At 46.4% G+C, this 17442-nt stretch overlaps 1 protein-coding gene and 4 non-coding genes across 6 annotated transcripts; all 5 read right to left on the bottom strand.

The window, feature by feature from the left end:
* Nucleotides 1-2122: 2122 nt before the first annotated feature.
* Nucleotides 2123-16162, bottom strand: TBRG4 (transforming growth factor beta regulator 4). 2 transcript variants are annotated; one of them, XM_075214177.1, is made up of 11 exons: nucleotides 16066-16162; nucleotides 13861-14328; nucleotides 11975-12298; nucleotides 11214-11385; nucleotides 10197-10354; nucleotides 8320-8430; nucleotides 7270-7414; nucleotides 5893-6135; nucleotides 5137-5248; nucleotides 3899-4013; nucleotides 2123-2405 (listed from the first exon to the last, which is right to left on the bottom strand). In XM_075214177.1, the coding sequence occupies exons 2-11, from the start codon at nucleotides 14263-14265 to the stop codon at nucleotides 2301-2303; spliced, it is 1890 nt and encodes a 629-aa protein (XP_075070278.1). In that variant the 5' UTR covers nucleotides 14266-14328; nucleotides 16066-16162; the 3' UTR covers nucleotides 2123-2300. The 2 variants fall into 2 exon arrangements, with proteins under 2 accessions (XP_075070278.1, XP_075070279.1); XM_075214178.1 differs by lacking the exon at nucleotides 2123-2405 and having other exon boundaries at nucleotides 3926-4013; nucleotides 5124-5248.
* LOC142159722 (small nucleolar RNA SNORA5) lies at nucleotides 5680-5812 on the bottom strand. The gene has a single exon (XR_012692981.1). It is a non-coding gene; the product is annotated as a small nucleolar RNA SNORA5 (small nucleolar RNA).
* On the bottom strand, nucleotides 6742-6874 carry LOC142159721 (small nucleolar RNA SNORA5). The gene has a single exon (XR_012692980.1). It is a non-coding gene; the product is annotated as a small nucleolar RNA SNORA5 (small nucleolar RNA).
* Nucleotides 8125-8257, bottom strand: LOC142159724 (small nucleolar RNA SNORA5). Its single transcript, XR_012692983.1, has one exon. It is a non-coding gene; the product is annotated as a small nucleolar RNA SNORA5 (small nucleolar RNA).
* On the bottom strand, nucleotides 10030-10162 carry LOC142159723 (small nucleolar RNA SNORA5). The gene has a single exon (XR_012692982.1). It is a non-coding gene; the product is annotated as a small nucleolar RNA SNORA5 (small nucleolar RNA).
* Nucleotides 16163-17442: the final 1280 nt, after the last annotated feature.

Here is a 17442-nt window from a genome sequence, read left to right as displayed (position 1 = left end):
CACTATGGATGCACCCGCTCCTCCTTTCTGTACCCCTTGTGTTCCTTTATCGTATTAATAAAAATCTAGATTTTCAAAATGAAATAAACGGCTACAGTCAGTGAGTGGGACCCACATTGTATAAAACCAGACACTTTTGCTTCTCCTTGTTTTACGTTACATTCTGATGTGACAGAGGCGGCTGCACTAGATATCTGTATAAAGCAATTTATGACTAATATATTCCACTATAGGAACAGGAATTCTGTGTCATATATCATCTCTGTTGCAAATACCCTAAATAATAGGAGGTAGTATGTGCAGGATGTGGGGAAAGATGATTAAGTAATTTGTGGAGGAAAATGTTTTCAAGCATATATTTTTTCTCTCACATCTCAGATATTAGGAAATGCAGAAGAAATGTTTTTTTTTTTTATTCACAATTAATCCTAAAAAGGTTTTGCAAGTACAAGAGTTTAAAGAGAATCGGTTTTGTTTATATGTAAATTCATATAAACATAACATATATATATATATATATATATAAGGAACAGGGAAGACAACAGCGTGAATTATAACATGTCAGACTGTGGACGTTGTTTCAATCTTTAGAACTTTATTACCCACCGAGATTTGCAATTAAAAAATAAATAAGTTAGATTTTATCTTCACTTTACAATACTTTGTCTTACATTTTTCAATTATTGTTTTCAAGTAAATCAGGTTTCCACTTGCGGCTGAACCCACCTTCCTCAGTACAAAAACAGGGAAAAAATAACTTATCACAGCAATGTTTTTCTATTATCGGAGCAGTGCGTTTTGTGTATATTGTTGTAGCTGCTGAGCTGTGACCCCCCCCCAGTATGTTTCTGCACCTGACACAGGATATTGCGTATTGAGCATCTGCCCTGAGGAAGGGGGATGGTGTAACCTTACCCACTACATTATATCGCCTGCCTGTAGCGCGGGGAGTCCCCTTGGCTAAGAAAGGACTAGCAATGGAAACTGTCTCAATGATGAACCATGTTGTTATTTGGGAGCCACAGATTATTGTAAAATGTATTTAAAACCCATTGTTTAGAGTTCAGTTACCCGAATGCCAACCATCAATATGTAATATCAGAGTGTAAGTCTTCTGTTTGCAGCAGCGCTGTCTTCACGAGTGACGTGAGCTGCTCATGAGCAGAAAGTCCTTGTCCACAGGTCTAGTCAAAACGTGTTCCGATTGGCTCAGCGGAGTCCAGCCCCTCCCAGAACAACCCCACTCCTCACATCACCCTTTAGGCGTATTTCACGTGTATTTATTACAGTTTAGTTACATAGCACTGCACAGAGAATATGTCATTTATATTTGAATGTATGACAGGTGGAAACGACTTCCGGCTCATATAGATAAATATACACAGCGCACGTTGCATTTTGTAGGGTGTGTATCCCATCGTAACATCACTACTACCTGACAGTGATGTGTAACCGCTCTGAGATACTATTCAGCAATAAATATTACTCTTCTTACGGATCCTCCTCTGTTCCTGTATCAGATGAAATCCTGTGACCTAGAGCTAACACTCTAATCTGTGCCCCGACTGTCCTGCAGGGCTGATCCAAAAGTATGCGGTCAGCAGTAACCAGCCACAAGTCCCTAGCAAAGAGGCGCTGCAGCAGCTATACAACCACCCAGAAGTTATCTGTTCCAGGTGCCGATGAAGGAGCCCGGTGGTGGCAGCGACTACTCTCGCACAACTCGTGTGCAGTCGGTGTAGAAACGGTCAGTAATGGGGGTTACTGACGGTCAGCGGAAGCCACACAACAGGGCACAATAAACCCATTTTTTCATACCACTAAAAACAAAATTAGGCAATAAATTTAAAGCAAGATATAAAACAAGAACTAAAGTGCAGCGGCTCTAACCCCCGGCGAGCCAAGAACGTTATTATACAACTATGGACACCGCAGAACCGCTTTTCCAAATAAACAGAATTACATACAGATAACTAGACGGGGGGCTATAATATGGAAGATGGTACCTCGATATAATAACTTATGTCTTTGTGAATGATTCCATATCCTCTGTACAGCGCTGTGATATGTAGCCGCTATATAAATAAATGATAACACACCACAAGCAACGGAGAAGAACAGGTCTGGTTTTTAGATTTGTTTTTTATCTGCGATAATTTCCCTTCACTTTCATTGTCACATCTCTTAAAATACACAATAGCCTAAAATAGTGAAGCCCCAACAAGCGCAGCCCAGTGGGGAGTAAGATACATATATACAGCGCTCCTCCTGGTCTTTGTAGTACTCGGCTCACAGGCTCCTCAGAAGGACGTCTCTTCAGTAGCCGCTGCTTTCTTAATCTGCTCCTTCAGGAAAGTGGACTTCTGCCACTGTGACTTCAGCTCCTGCCACTCGTAAAACGGCACCTGGAAGGGGCAAATAGAGGGACCGGTCAGGGGCGCAATAATATCTTCTTAGGGGGAGCGCATGTGGCATGAACAGCCCACTGGCAGGGGCGGACCGACGGGTCAGACGCTATGAGCACCGGCAGGGGGGACGCCATGAGCACCGGCAGGGGAGGGGGGACCGACGGGTCAGACGCTATGAGCACCGGCAGGGGGAGACCGACGGGTCAGACGCTATGAGCACTGGCAGGGGGAGACGGACGGGTCAGACGCTATGTGCACCGACAGGGGGGAGACCGACGGGTCAGACGCTATGAGCACCGGCAGGGGGGAGACCGACCGATCAGACGCCATGAGCACCGGCAGGGGAGGGGGGACCGATGGGTCAGACGCCACGAGCACCAGCAGGGGAGGGGGGACCGACGGGTCAGACGCCACGAGCACCAGCAGGGGAGGGGGGACCGACGGGTCAGACGCTATGAGCACCGGCAGGGGGGAGACCGACAGGTCAGACGCTATGAGCACCGGCAGGGGGGGAGGGGGGGAGACCGACAGGTCAGACGCTATGAGCACCGGCAGGGGGGGGAGGGGGGAGACCGACAGGTCAGACGCTATGAGCACCGGCAGGGGGGGAGTGGGACCGACGGGTCAGACGCCACGAGCACCGGCACGGGAGGGCGGACCGACAGGTCAGACGCTATGAGCACCGGCAGGGGAGGGCGGACCGACGGGTCAGACGCTATGAGCACCGGCAGGTGGGAGACCGACGGGTCAGACGCCACGAGCACCAGCAGGGGAGGGGGTCTGATGGGTCAGACGCCACGAGCACCGGCAGGGGAGGGGGGACCGACGGGTCAGACGCTATGAGCACCGGCACGGGAGGGGGGACCGACGGGTCAGACGCTATGAGCACCGGCAGGGGGGGAGGGGGGAGACCGACAGGTCAGACGCTATGAGCACCGGCAAGGGGAGTGGGACCGATGGGTCAGACGCCACGAGCACCAGCAGGGGAGGGGGGACCGACGGGTCAGACGCCACGAGCACCGGCACGGGAGGGCGGACCGACGGGTCAGACGCTATGAGCACCGGCAGGGGGGGAGGGGGGAGACCGACAGGTCAGACGCTATGAGCACCGGCAGGGGGGAGACCGACGGGTCAGACGCCATGAGCACCAGCAGGGGAGGGGGGACCGACGGGTCAGACGCCACGAGCACCGGCACGGGAGGGCGGACCGACGGGTCAGACGCTATGAGCACCGGCAGGGGGGGGGAGGGCGGACCGACGGGTCAGACGCTATGAGCACCGGCAGGGGGGAGACCGACCGGTCAGACGCCACGAGCACCAGCACGGGAGGGGGGACCGACGGGTCAGGCGTCACCAGTACCGGCAGAGGAACTAGACACAAATATGAATACCAGCAGCAAGGTGCAGATACATTATGCACCAGCAGGGGGAGACAGTGATGGATATATGGGTTAAACGTCTGCACCGCAGGCCGCACATCTCTCTCTCACCTCCACCAGCAGGAATCCGGCAGCCTGTAGGTGTCGCCGGCACAGCGTGGACCATCCCACCAAATCCTTAGATCGCAGGTTATAGTTGGACAATCCCCAGCTCTTCACGGCAAACCTGGGATGTGGAAGAGACTGATTACAATCTGCCGGGCGCAGCGATGTACAGAGGGAAGGAACGAATAGGTGAACGTGACCAACGCCAAGATCATCAGAGCCCATATTAATTCAGCTGTTGTGTGTATATTATATATCATGTTACATACTTACATACTTCGTTTGCTACATGACAATGTTACACAGCTCATCGGTTTTTTATTAATTAAAACCATCCTGATTTAGTTGTAAACCGGTCACTGAGGGACATTATCAGACGCTAAACCGGGATATGATCCTATACGGACGAGTCCTAATCAGTGCCAAGATAAAGGCAGGGGGAGAGCAACATGGATGTAGGGCAGTTACATGGATGTAGGGCAGTTACTGGTTTAGCGTGTGCGGAGGGGACAGGTACATGGATGTAGGACAGTTACTGGTTTAGCGTGTGCGGAGGGGACAGGTACATGGATGGAGGACAGTTACTGGTTTAGCGTGTGCGGATGGGACAGGTACATGGATGTAGGACAGTTACTGGTTTAGCGTGTGCGGAGGGGACAGTAACATAGGTGTAGGGCAGTTACATGGATGTAGGACAGTTACTGGTTTAGCGTGTGCGGAGGGGACAGGTACATGGATGTAGGACAGTTACTGGTTTAGCGTGTGCGGAGGGGACAGGTACATAGGTGTAGGACAGTTACTGGTTTAGCGTGTGCGGAGGGGACAGGTACATGGATGTAGGGCAGTTACTGGTTTAGCGTGTGCGGAGGGGACAGTAACATAGGTGTAGGGCAGTTACTGGTTTAGCGTGTGCGGAGGGGACAGTAACATAGGTGTAGGGCAGTTACTGGTTTAGCGTGTGCGGAGGGGACAGTAACATAGGTGTAGGGCAGTTACATGGATGGAGGACAGTTACTGGTTTAGCGTGTGCGGAGGGGACAGTTACATGGATGTAGGGCAGTTACTGGTTTAGCGTGTGCGGAGGGGACAGGTACATGGATGGAGGACAGTTACTGGTTTAGCGTGTGCGGATGGGACAGGTACATGGATGTAGGACAGTTACTGGTTTAGCGTGTGCGGAGGGGGACAGGTACATAGGTGTAGGGCAGTTACATGGATGGAGGATAGTTACCGTATGTTCTTACCTCTTCGCTCCCTCAGGTAACGGATTAGTCCCTTTACAGTTCAGGATATGAGGATTCGCCAAATCTCTCAGGATTAAAGGTTTATTTTCCATGTCTAGAACAAATTCGCCATCTTAGCCAAATAAAAAGAACATTTATTAAAATCAGTGCATAGACAGAATGTAATAAAGATATTTATAACAAAGCTGATGGACATGGAGTCACCTCCTGATTGTTTTGTGCACTAAAATATCTTATGCTTCAAAAATATAATATACCTTTACCAGTTCCAATACTTATGGCCTCATCTGCAAACATCTAAAGAATTTTGTGCACTTGTCAATGTTACATAAACCCCCCACGATCCTACTACTAGTCAGAATGTAACCACATATCCTCTCCCCGTTCTCTAAAGTGAACTCTCATGTATCCATCACACATCATTATGATGGACGGGATTCTGATGTTGAGTTTTATGCTCCATCGCCAGCGATCCTCACTGCACCGGAGGACAGGTGCCGCTGAGAGAGACACGAGAGGTCCGATCCCCCCCCTGACCGCAGCGCATGTCTGTAGCGCAATCTTATCCCCACATTCTACCACGAGAACGTGAGGCCCATGAGCTACAGGATTCTGTCGCAGCCCATTGGCCAGTGACCGCCATGTAGTGGGCGGGACTGAATTTGACGAAGCTGCAGGACATTAACCCCTTCCTAGGTGACATGAGCACCGTGTGGGATGTTTAGTACTAGCAGGGGTCAGGCTCAGGGCTCTCACCGATCTCCCAGCCGTACACAGTCTGAGTGTTGTAGTTACAGGTCTCGTCCTCAGGAAACACCTCTCTCAGCGCTCCCTTCACTTCACTCTCCAGACGAGACAGGTTCCGGCTGTCAGACTCTGGCTGTGTCACACGGGGGGCAAGAGACGGACCCTGGTAATCCGGGATCTCCAGCTGGGCCGTAGCGTTTATCTGCATTAATTTGTGGTAACACAAGTTGTACGATTTGGAAGATTTCTCATCTAGAGGAGAAGTGTAGAGATTATTAGTACTTTATATACGGGATCTGTACATACAGTGCACATGGACAGATCGCCTACAATCCGGGTAGATGTCCCTTATACCGAGATCAGAGAAGTCTATGAGAAGTGACATCTCCTTGTGTCCATCAGAAAATAATAAGGTGAAGGGAAGTAATAATCAGTAGAAAAACCCATTGAACACGGAGCAGCTTATTGATCATAGTCGGTGACTTAGGGGACGGATCACCGCCAAAATATGGCAGCCAGCAATGCTTGAATGGTTTTCTGAGTACAGATGACCTCTGACAGACATATATATATATATATATATATATATATATATACACACACACATATACATACATACACACACACACACACATCTATAAATAGGAGGGATTTTATAAACCATTCATCTGGACAATCACTGTGTAGTCTTCTAGGTAACAAAAGCTTCATGAAAATAGAAGCACTTTGAAGAAAGTTTCTGTAAGATCACATGTATCCCTACAAGATTGGCGCTAGAGAGCAAAGACAAATATAATAAAAATACTTTTTCCGTCAAAATACCTCCCCCTGTAATGGCGATGTCCCCGTATCTATAACACGTGTCTGTAGCGCAATTTTATCCCCACATTCTACCACAAGACTGTGAGGCCCATGAGCTACAGGATTCTGTCGCAGCCCATTGGCCAGTGACCGCCATGTAGTGGGCGGGACTGAATTTGACGAAGCTGCAGGACATTAACCCCTTCCTATAGTGAAGGGCACTGTTCTTTACCAATCTGAAGGACATAAAAGTAACTGTACTAAATGTTCCGAAGTCTTATAACAGGAATATTTAAAAAAAACCTTCCTTCAATATTTATATTAGAAACAATTTTAAATATTAGATAAAATATATCTATACATCTATATCTCTTTCTCTAGGATCCTAGAACTCAGGCCTGTCCAACCTGCAGCCCTCCAGATGACGTGAAACTACAAGTCCCAGCCCTTCCAGCTATCAACAGGTTGTCTACTGGCAAAGCATGCTGGGGCTTGTAGTTTCACAACACCTGGAGGGCCGCAGGTTGGACAGGCCTGCTATAACTATATAATTATGAGATCCGGTTTCCGGAAACACAAACGTACCCAGGATCTGTGTGTAAAACTGAGGGTCCAACACTTTCTGGACGTAAGTCGGGGTCACGTGCTGCAGGATACACAGCGAATACACCACATCCACCAGAAATGTCGGGTTCAACGTATCCAACTCCGCACTCAGACGCTGGTGTACCTAGAACAGCAGATTATTAACCCCTGAGTTACTCAATGTCACAGAACAGGTCCGTTGCATTTCCAATAAAGATCAGACATCACTGACTGGGGAAGAGTTTTACCAATAGCCGTAAGCCTTACTAATCTTCATAGACTCAGCATCCTGGGGTGCTTTGCCACTGAACCCTTTTGCCCGTCCCAGATTGAATAAACCCTCTGAGGGTCGGGCACTGGGCGCAGAGACGCTGAAATCACTGATTTGGCAGCTGCAAATCAAATACTTTTCTGGGGGAAAGGGGGCGCAGGTTCCGCGCCTCAAAATCTTTACAACTTTTAGGAATGGAAAGTGTTACACCCCGTTTGAGTCAGCACAGTGTATGAATAACTTATTCCTCTGCAGAAACGAATGGTCGCTTTACACTGGTTTTTAAGAAAAGGCGACTTGGATCACTATCCGCAATATGATTTTGACTGTGCCGAAGGAGAATTATGTTCACACATCGGTAAACGCAGAACTTTAAAGCAGGATTTAAAAATCTAAGTGGGGTCAAGATAATGTGGGGAATCATCTTGCAGTCTTGTAAGTAACTAATGCTGAAAACAGAAGCTCTTTCTGGGAAAATAAAACAAGATGGGCGCTATTCAACAAAGAAAAATATAATGAAAATTAACACAACTGCTAATGTCAAATACCTCCCCCTGTAACAGCGATGTCCCCGTATCTATAACACATGTCTGTAGCGCAATCTTATCCCCACATTCTACCACCAGAATATGAGGCCCATGTGCTACAGGATTTTGTCGCAGCCCATTGGCCAGTGACCGCCATATAGTGGGCGGGACTGAATTTGACGAAGCTGCAGGACATTAACCCCTTCCTACAGAGACTTCACGGTTAAGACGAGCATCAGGCGGGATATTTACCATACTGAAGAATTCCTCCTGTTTGCTGGGCTGGAAGTTCAGATGTGCAAACGCTATGACGATATTAGACAGCTGAGCGATGGTGAACAACTCGTTACGCTCTATGCAGACCTATTCAGAAAGATAACAATAGAACTTCAATATATAACTTCTGTTTTACATAATATATAAACAAACTTTTTTCTTTTACGAATATCAGTCTCAAATGGTGAGAGTGGTATATAGCAGCGTCAGGCTTCATCTTGCAGTCTTCTAGGTAACAAAGGACTGGTGGATTTGTAGACGGAGATGACAAGTGAGGTAACAGACTTGATACAATGCTATACTCTCTCAATGTTCTAAGGATCTATACGAACAGTCGCTTCATGAAAATGTCAGAGGACCATTAAAATGACCCTCAAAGGTTACTAACCTAAGATCTCACATTCAGGATCTGACAGGTCCCCCGATGTCTCCAGCCGCTGCCCCTCTCGCTCCTGCATGCTCCCAGCATGCCATCAGTGGACAGTGCACTGGGGCGGCAGTAGGGAACAACGTCTGAAGGACACCCCCGCTGACTGCTCGGTGTCAGACAACGTGTGGTGAAACGAGGTATCACCCTAATCAGTCTGTCCCTCGTTTCTCACAACCCTCGTTTCTCACAAAATGTGGATTATGTACATGTGCTTTTTATAGCCCTTGATTTTGTTCCCCAGCCCAATAGAATATCACTGCAGTGTCAAATTACATGTGGATAAAGGGACATTATAGCGCATTGTAAATATGAATATTGTGTATTGTATATTGGTGATGCTGCAGTGAAGTTGTTATTCATTGCCATTAAAGTGAAGCCAGGTGGGTTATGGGTAAAGATCAGGTGGTGTCCAGGATACAGGTGAGAGGGCTGGAGCTGTATGCATTCTCCCCCCCCCCCCCTTCTTCCTCTACAGGAAGCATGGAACAGCTGGGGACCCTGTGACAACACAAAGTAGTGTAAGGGGTTAATTTTAGGAGGGGCTGACTGACTGCTATGCTGGTATCCACTGTTCGCCATAGGACTAGTCCAGACGTTTTTGTCTGCGTCCCAGCAGGGAGCTTCTGTGGAAGAACAGCTCATCTCCACTCCCCTCTCAAACCCCCCTAACCCAGGACTCACCAAAGTTTAACAAGGAGAGACCCATGGAGGGGAGAGCACTGTGCATATTTGACCCTAAATATAAAGGAGCCACACAAGGGGGGAGGTGGTGTTCATTCTGGGATTTCATTCCTAGAAGGTGCAAGGTCTGGTTGTGAGTTGTCGTTCTCTACTAGAGTCTACATATGCAGCTGAGACAGATCCATGGGTCGGTACGTCTGGACAGCCAGGTGACTAACTCCTTAAGCTAGTGGGGTAAGGGACAGATGATGTGGTAAACTTGCCTGCCATTTATTTACTGTGTGTATATAATAATCTAGTGATTGTTTTTATTACAATAAATGTATTGTACTTTCTAACTGCATTTGCCTGAATGACTGAGAACCTTAGAAGGTACTGGGTAGACTTCCCTGGCACAGTGAGGCACCCGTGGGTGACCAGCCAGAGTGAAGTGGGTAGCCTTGGGCCATAAAACCCGGTATCTTCACACATTGCGCTGCAAGAGTAAGTGGAGCTGCGATGGCAGTACAGAGGCCTGAACGCTGGACCACTGGGGAATGAATTATCCTTTGAGTACACATGTGAATTACATACAGAGGTGTCGGTTGCACAATTTATCCCCATACTTCCACGAGAAGGAAGTGGGGCCCATGGACACCAAATACTGTTGCAGCCCTTTGGGCCAGCAGACACCACTGAACGGGCGGTGCTGAATTTGACAAGGCTGCGGCTGGTACGGCAGATCCCTGGCGCTCGGACTTACCTGTGCGATGGCTTCACACAGCGGGAGGCTGGAGAATCGGAGGGTGGCGAAGGACCTCAAGCAGCGGGCGAGTTCTTTGGAGCTCAGCTCTGGCACTTTGGGCAAAAGGTCGCCCACCATCTTCTGGAAGACTTGTGGCTGATGGAAATTTAGCATTGCTTCAAGGGGAAAATCAAAGAACAGAAAGAACAGGTTGTAAACCAGGAGTCTATAGATCACTTACACACAAATCATCCAGTAATCACTATATGAAGTCTCAGTAACCGCACAACGTGTGATTGGGGGGATAGCACCACGTTACCAGACAAGTACTGGGTCACCGTCAGATCTGTCTTACTTCCAAGTTCTACTATTACACAGCTAGTCCTAAATTCCTGCAAACACTTCTTTATCCAATGTACATGTGCAGGTTTCCACACATTGAAATGATTGCATGGTAGTTAAATTTAAGAGTGTTAAAAAAATCTCAGAGACACAGCAAGAAGTGATATTAACGGAACATAAAAGATATGGTGTATAACTTAATATAAAGGGGAGCCCCATCTTTAAGCCACTTGTATTATATTGTTTTACAATTCTGCAGCAACATTTCTGGTTTATTTTAACTGTTTGGCTTCCAACTGTGCTTTTCACTAAAGTCTTTATGTAATCTAGACCGGTTACTCTGCGCATTGGTTTCAGCTATACCCCGAAGGCAGTTTTGTGCTCTATACATAGATAATGAACAATGTATAAAAGTGAGGTGAATAACACAGGAGCAGCATTTAGTAATAACTGCAGGAAGGTGGGTAAAGCACATACATTAAAGATGTCTGTATGCGGAGAGCCCCTGCGAGGTTATTGCTGCACTGTTCAGACTGAGCAGGAGTATTATATCCATATAACAGTACAATTGACTCCAAGTTACCACTTTGGTTTTTCATTCCATGTGAGAAGGAAAGTGCAGCCCGAATATAATATAACATAATATAACATAACATAATACGGCTGCTACAACCAATCACAGTCCTGCCTTACCGTAAGCAAACAACAAATCCAGTGTGACAGCCGGGCACAGCTCTTTGCCGTGCTGCACCAGGTGGAAGGACAGCGCCCTCAGTATGGGCAGAGAACGCAGGTTCTGTGCTGCCAAGGCCACGATCACACTCCGAGTCTCCTCAGGGGTAAAGATTTCTGCAAATTCCAGGATCTAAAACAAAAGTGCACAAGATCAAACTACAGCAGCCGTGTGACCGGGTTCATGCCGTGATGTAAAGGACTCTAATCCTATGCTTTTGTTTTCTGCCCATTTTTCCTTATATATAAATAATAATGGACGAATTTAGATGCATAAAAAAAAAAAATTATATAATAAGCTCACCATTCAGCACAGTTGCCGCTGTTTCCCTTCTATTATCCTTAATTTATAAAACGCCAACATATTCTACAACACCAGGATACATACAATGACAGGAAACAGAAGGTAAAGAGGCCCCTGCCCACATTACCTCTCTTCTATTCCCCAGAATCCCCTTATCTTAGAGGGGTGTGATGATGCTAACAGAGGCTTATGGGCGGGGCCTAGGGATGGCTGACACCATTGAGGGCAGGGCATGATATCACTGGGGCGGGGCCTGAGTCAGTAGAGGTATCAGGCACAATCACCCCATTCACCGGTTGTACATGGGGGGTAACAATATAACTATACTTTGTGGCTAGTATAAGTCTTTCTAAAACATCCTGTCCCTTCGTCAAACCCTCTTCTCTTCCAATACGACCGGGTGCAGTTGTTACTATACCTTATCTTCAAGTCTTTCCAGGAGAGACTTGGACATGGAGCTCAACCTCGTTATCAGAGTCACCAGAGTCCTAGTATCCTTTATTTCCGTCCATCTCAACTCCACGTTCTTTAATAGCTCCAGAACCAGCTCTTTCTGCACCTTGGATTCGGCGAGAGGAACTAGAAAACTGGCCAACTGCGCCAAAGTCTCGATGTTAAACCTCCGCAGCCGCCACTGGACTTCTGTCTCTACAGAACGCAGGTACCAGTTCTCTTCATCTAAGCCGATGGTGTACAGACTACGCAGCAGCGTCACCAGCTTCCGGTTCCAGATAGAGCGGATCTGGGGAATTATAGACCAGACACTAATCCATCAATCTCCACCAGCCCCGTCCTGCTCAGACATCGTCTCTACATAAATAATGAAAGATTAACACATAGAATGAGCTATGAACAACTTATAGCGCTGTCAGGGATTGTCAGCCCTATAAGAGACATCCCTGGATCAATCTGTGCTTCGCAAGCATATCTTAGATCATCCAACAGAGGTTTTTTTTAAGCTCACTGCCCTGGGATACAACACAGTGCTGGATACAATCGTATAGAAGTTATGTCACATCAAAGAGCAACGGAAATAACCAACTCTGCCGGATGATATGAAGACGTGGATGAGAAGCACAAAGAAGCCAGGAACATATAGCAATGTATGTATTAGAATTTGCAGGGTGGACGTACAAGGCAATACATTAAAGTTACCTGAAGGTGGACAACCACGCTGCCTGTGCTCCTAACAAATCCATTGACTAGTAACGGAATGGTTCCCACCCTGTAACCAGGATACAATGAATTGGCCAATTGTCCCACAGCACTATATAATGGTTATCTAGAAGGTATATTACACTCAGATGGCCTGAACCTCCTGCCATCTTCAGGGGGCTGCTCGTACAGAGTCCCGGAAAATGGCAGAGACTTCAGAACAGGCCAGTGCGATATAGACCCTACTAGAGTTTATACAGGAAGTGGTTCAAGATAAGACATGGGTTATATCTGCAAGTATATGTAGCACCTAAAGAAAAATTACATGATGGTGATTTTGTCATTTAACAGACAAGAGTCTGATGTAACAATTTATTTAGATATACCTCAGGACTATCCCAGAAATATGGCAGAGTTCAGTGAGTAACTACTGCATTATTTGCGAGTAATCAGAGCTGTATAGACATGCAAGGAAAGTTTAGACTGTATGTCTTCTATACAAAAAAAAAAATACAATTTTAGATCTTAATGCTAAACACGTGTCCTCTGTGGTATGAGACTGTGTAGTGTGCACCTAGAGCAGGTGATCCCATCCCTCTGTAGAGATAGATATATGTCATTGTAATTGCCCTTCGTCTCAAAAATGTCTTTCTTCAATCTGGGCTGTTCTACTGCTGGCTGGTGGAGAGATGTGGTATTACATGTACTTTGATAGGACATGGATCTAAATTAACCTATTCTGCAAGAAAAATGGAATTGTCCAAATCCCAGAGATCACCTTCTCCTTACTAATTATACCAGAAACCTCATTCCTCACTTCCAGAGATTTCAATTACATAAATGGCAAGTGCTATGGGCAACATAGAGAATCTATGGCAGTATTTTCCTGGACGGCCAACATGACCATGGAGGAGAGAATTGTGCACAATGCGGGGATCATGTAACTAAACCAACTGTACTCACAGCAGCTGAACCCAGCCCAGCGACAGCTCTTCAATAACTGGGGCAAAGTCAACTCTGGAGATGGGGGAAACACCTTTCATTTGTACCCACTATAACTACATCCATCATCCGCTGATAGGTAAAACCAGGCACAAAGAATAAATATCACTGACGTTGTAGGACGTGTTATTTCCACGCCAGTCTTACCTGCTTATTTACAACACTTAGGAGCTTGTGGAACCTTTTGTCATCACACAAGCGGTGTTTGTTTGCTATGTGCATCTTAGAGATCTGTTGGATGATCAGAGTGGCTTTATAACAGTTGAGTTCTTGCTCAGTGGAGATCCGTAACAGTTCCTCCACCCCGGGGGCAGAATATATGGAGGAAATAAACTCGGTGTCCTCCAAGACGGTGAAACTCTGCTCCAAGGCCTGGAGATTGTCCGTGTGTCTGCAGAGTGTGGATGTGTGGAGGGCTGTCCGAGGCTGCGTGGCAGCCGGAGGTTGGTGACACACTCTGACGCATTCTGTAAGGACGGAGCTGGGCTGGGGCTGTAAGGAAGCGGCTACAGTGAGCACACGGGAGCAGCGCTGGATTAGACGCGCAGCCATGTTTCTGTGATGTGCAACTCAAGTCATAAGCCAGGCCGGAGAAACCGCCACTTCAGCATCCGCCTGTAAGAAAATGAGAGATTAAACCTGAGTTTCTGGAATTAGTTTTAAGGTGCACCCATTGCCAATCATTTGTGGTCCTAACACGCATGCTATCAATTTACTGGGAGCTCTAAGGAATGAGACACTTCTCACCTCGGTGAGGTCGCTGGTTTCTTGTGTATTGGCAGGATTAATAATAAATAAGCCTCCAAAATCTCTGCTAATGGTAGATGGCAAATTCGGGGCATTAGATCAACGTAATGTGCATTATTCAGCCTTACACCATCACAGAATCCCACTGGTACATATACACCTGTCCTGAAACCTATAGGGCCCAGCCGTTCCCGATACAAGATGAAATATATAGTTGTGTTTGTGTATGTATACATATATGCACACACGAACACTGTGGATGACTTCGTACTAATGTAAGATCGTTTAGAAAGTGTAGAAACACGAAACAAAAAGCAACAGGCTCACAGCACAAATTGTATTTCACCTAAACTAAATTGTCCCCACTTACATGGGGGTAGGGGATTCTTTTGTTGGCATGAGCCCACCTTGCTGAATGCAGGATGAGAATCAGAGTTCCTCACTCTATTCCCAAGTGCAAAAAATGTTTTGTGAGAAGATGTTTAAATGAACTGGTGGGTGGATAAAGCACATTTAGAGGGCAGACCTGAATCAAAGGGTGGCCGCAGAGGCGCTACCTATCAATAGTACTCAGGTGCCGTAATGTGTCAACTTTCATACCTGCACCAACCAGGAATGTTGTATAATGGAGTTTTATTTACATTATTCTATGTATCAATGTAGTAAAAAGATTTAAATGTAAACATATGACCTAATAAATAAAGATGTGCTGATATCCACTCACTCATGAGTTATGTAAAACAAAAGTGAGGATGGAACGAGCTTTACTGTATGACAAACATGTATCCACCACCAGGTGAGAACCCATTACTGTGCACAGCCCTTGTAAAGACAATGTGTGGCTATATTATCACTGTTAGTGCTATTTTGGATCTCCTGCGATCCTGCACTTATATTTGAAAGTAATCCAGAGAAAGCAAACGCCAACCTGTTTCAATTGTGAAAATCCCCCCAGACCCAATATTGCAGTCCTAATTTTATCCTATATCCACTACTATCCTTCATTTTAATTAACGGTCGTATCCCTGGATACACTTTTCCGCTAAAAATTTGTCTAACCCTTTCTTAAACATATCTATTGAATCTGCCATCACAACCTTCCCTGGCGGTGAATTCCATATTTTGACTGCCCTTACTGTAAAGAACCCCTTCCTTTGCTGGTTGTGAAATTACCTCTCCTCTAACCTTAGGGGGTGACAGCGTGTCCTGTGTACAGTCTAATGTAATAAGGTGGAGCTCCATATAATGTTCTTATATCAGGATATCTGGACACATTTGGGGGTTATGTGAGGACTAATCAGTGGAGATCCTGAAATCCTGGACTACAACAATCATGTCTGTGTTTATGTGTAACTAGAAAACTGGGAACCATTTAGTGGTAATAATAATGGATATTCCTCCTTCATATGAGGAGATCCTGAAAACTCCCATCTGGGGGCTCTGATCATACTGAGGGTTACACATCCCGCAATACAGGGGCACCACAGTAACCGACATCCCACATCAGAGGGGGGGCCCCCGGGAGACCCCGACCTCCCGTGGGGGGAGATGATCCCGACATCCAGCATTACTGGGGCCCAGACCAGTCTCTCCGACCCCTCTTACCCAGCAGCGTGCAGCTCCCGGCTTTCTCTGACCTCCACAGCAAAAGGCGGAAGCCCGGCGCGTTACTTCTACGTCACTTCCTGTTCCATCTTGTTGCTGTCTTCGCTGCGGGAGCCATGATGTGAGAGATTCCCACCTGCACTCAGTTCACCATGGTCTCCGGAAACATGGCCGCCGCCGCAGACCTCAGCACTGGGGGAGTGTAGCGGGGGCGGCCATGTTATGTAAGGGCGGGGTCCTCTCTGACCTCTGTAAGGGACACACATTGCTGTCTGTTTCCTGTACACATCTGATAAACCACAATCCAGGAGCAAAGACTTGTGGGCAATGCCCAAATCCCCCCCCCACCCCAGCTAAACCACCTCAGAGTCATGGACCTGATGGCCACAAGTAGCCAGTGAGGGAGATATCCACTCATTTTGTAAAATTACTTCCCCCCCTAAATTGTTTATTAGATTATTTAAAAAATATATTTATTTTTATGATTAATGCCACTTTCCCATAGGTTGAAATAATACCATACCTGCCCTGATACCCCCCAACTATGGGTGCTGGTAATTATATTATTGTCAGTCCTGGGCTCGCTCGAAATCTCCTGGTCAAAGGTTCTCACCGGGCAGTCTTCTGACATTAATCTCTCAGACAACTTATGACCTAAAAGAATTGAACGAAGAAGGTGATGAATCATCCATATCATTATAGTGTGGGGAGTAATGTATCGTCCATATCATTATAGCAGAAGGAGCAATGTATTGTCCATACCATTATAATGGAGCGATGAGTCCTCCATACCATTATAGTGGAAGGAGCAATGTATTGTCCATATCATTATAGCAGAAGGAGAGATGAATCTTTCATACCATTATAGCAAAAGGAGCAATGAATCGTCCATACCATTATAGCGGAAGGAGTAATGAATCGCTTATACGTGTGATGAAAGGCAATGGTCGTGCTACACAGCAATTAAAAACTAGATCACCCTTAAGGCTATTGCTGCATCAGAGATTTTCAGTTTCTGCCATTAAATCCCAAGAAAAGAATCATTTAGAAAACAAAATGCGTCTTTATGAAGTTAATCTCCCCAAGATTTACTGAATGAGACATTAATAAGTTGTTGTATAAAACTGTATGGAATAGATTAATCACCTGAAGTTAATGCAATGTAATTCAATTGCAGCTGCTCATCACACTACAACAGTGATTACTAGGGCGAATCTCTATATCCGCCAGGCAGCACAAGAGGTCTCTCGGCTGTCTGCATCTGCTTGTACTGTGGATCTCCGTCGTACTCTCTAGCTGAAGGTCTTGTAGACGGATCCTCTTCAAAACATTCCCTTCACCACGGAAACTTCTGTTTGGGCCAAGTGTGACAAAAAA

The sequence above is a fragment of the Mixophyes fleayi genome, chromosome 5 (genome assembly GCF_038048845.1).
Source record: "Mixophyes fleayi isolate aMixFle1 chromosome 5, aMixFle1.hap1, whole genome shotgun sequence".
Classification (NCBI taxonomy): Eukaryota; Metazoa; Chordata; class Amphibia; order Anura; family Limnodynastidae; genus Mixophyes; species Mixophyes fleayi.
The sequence above is the reverse complement of the archived record's forward strand: the minus strand, read 5'-3'. Positions and strand labels throughout refer to the sequence as shown.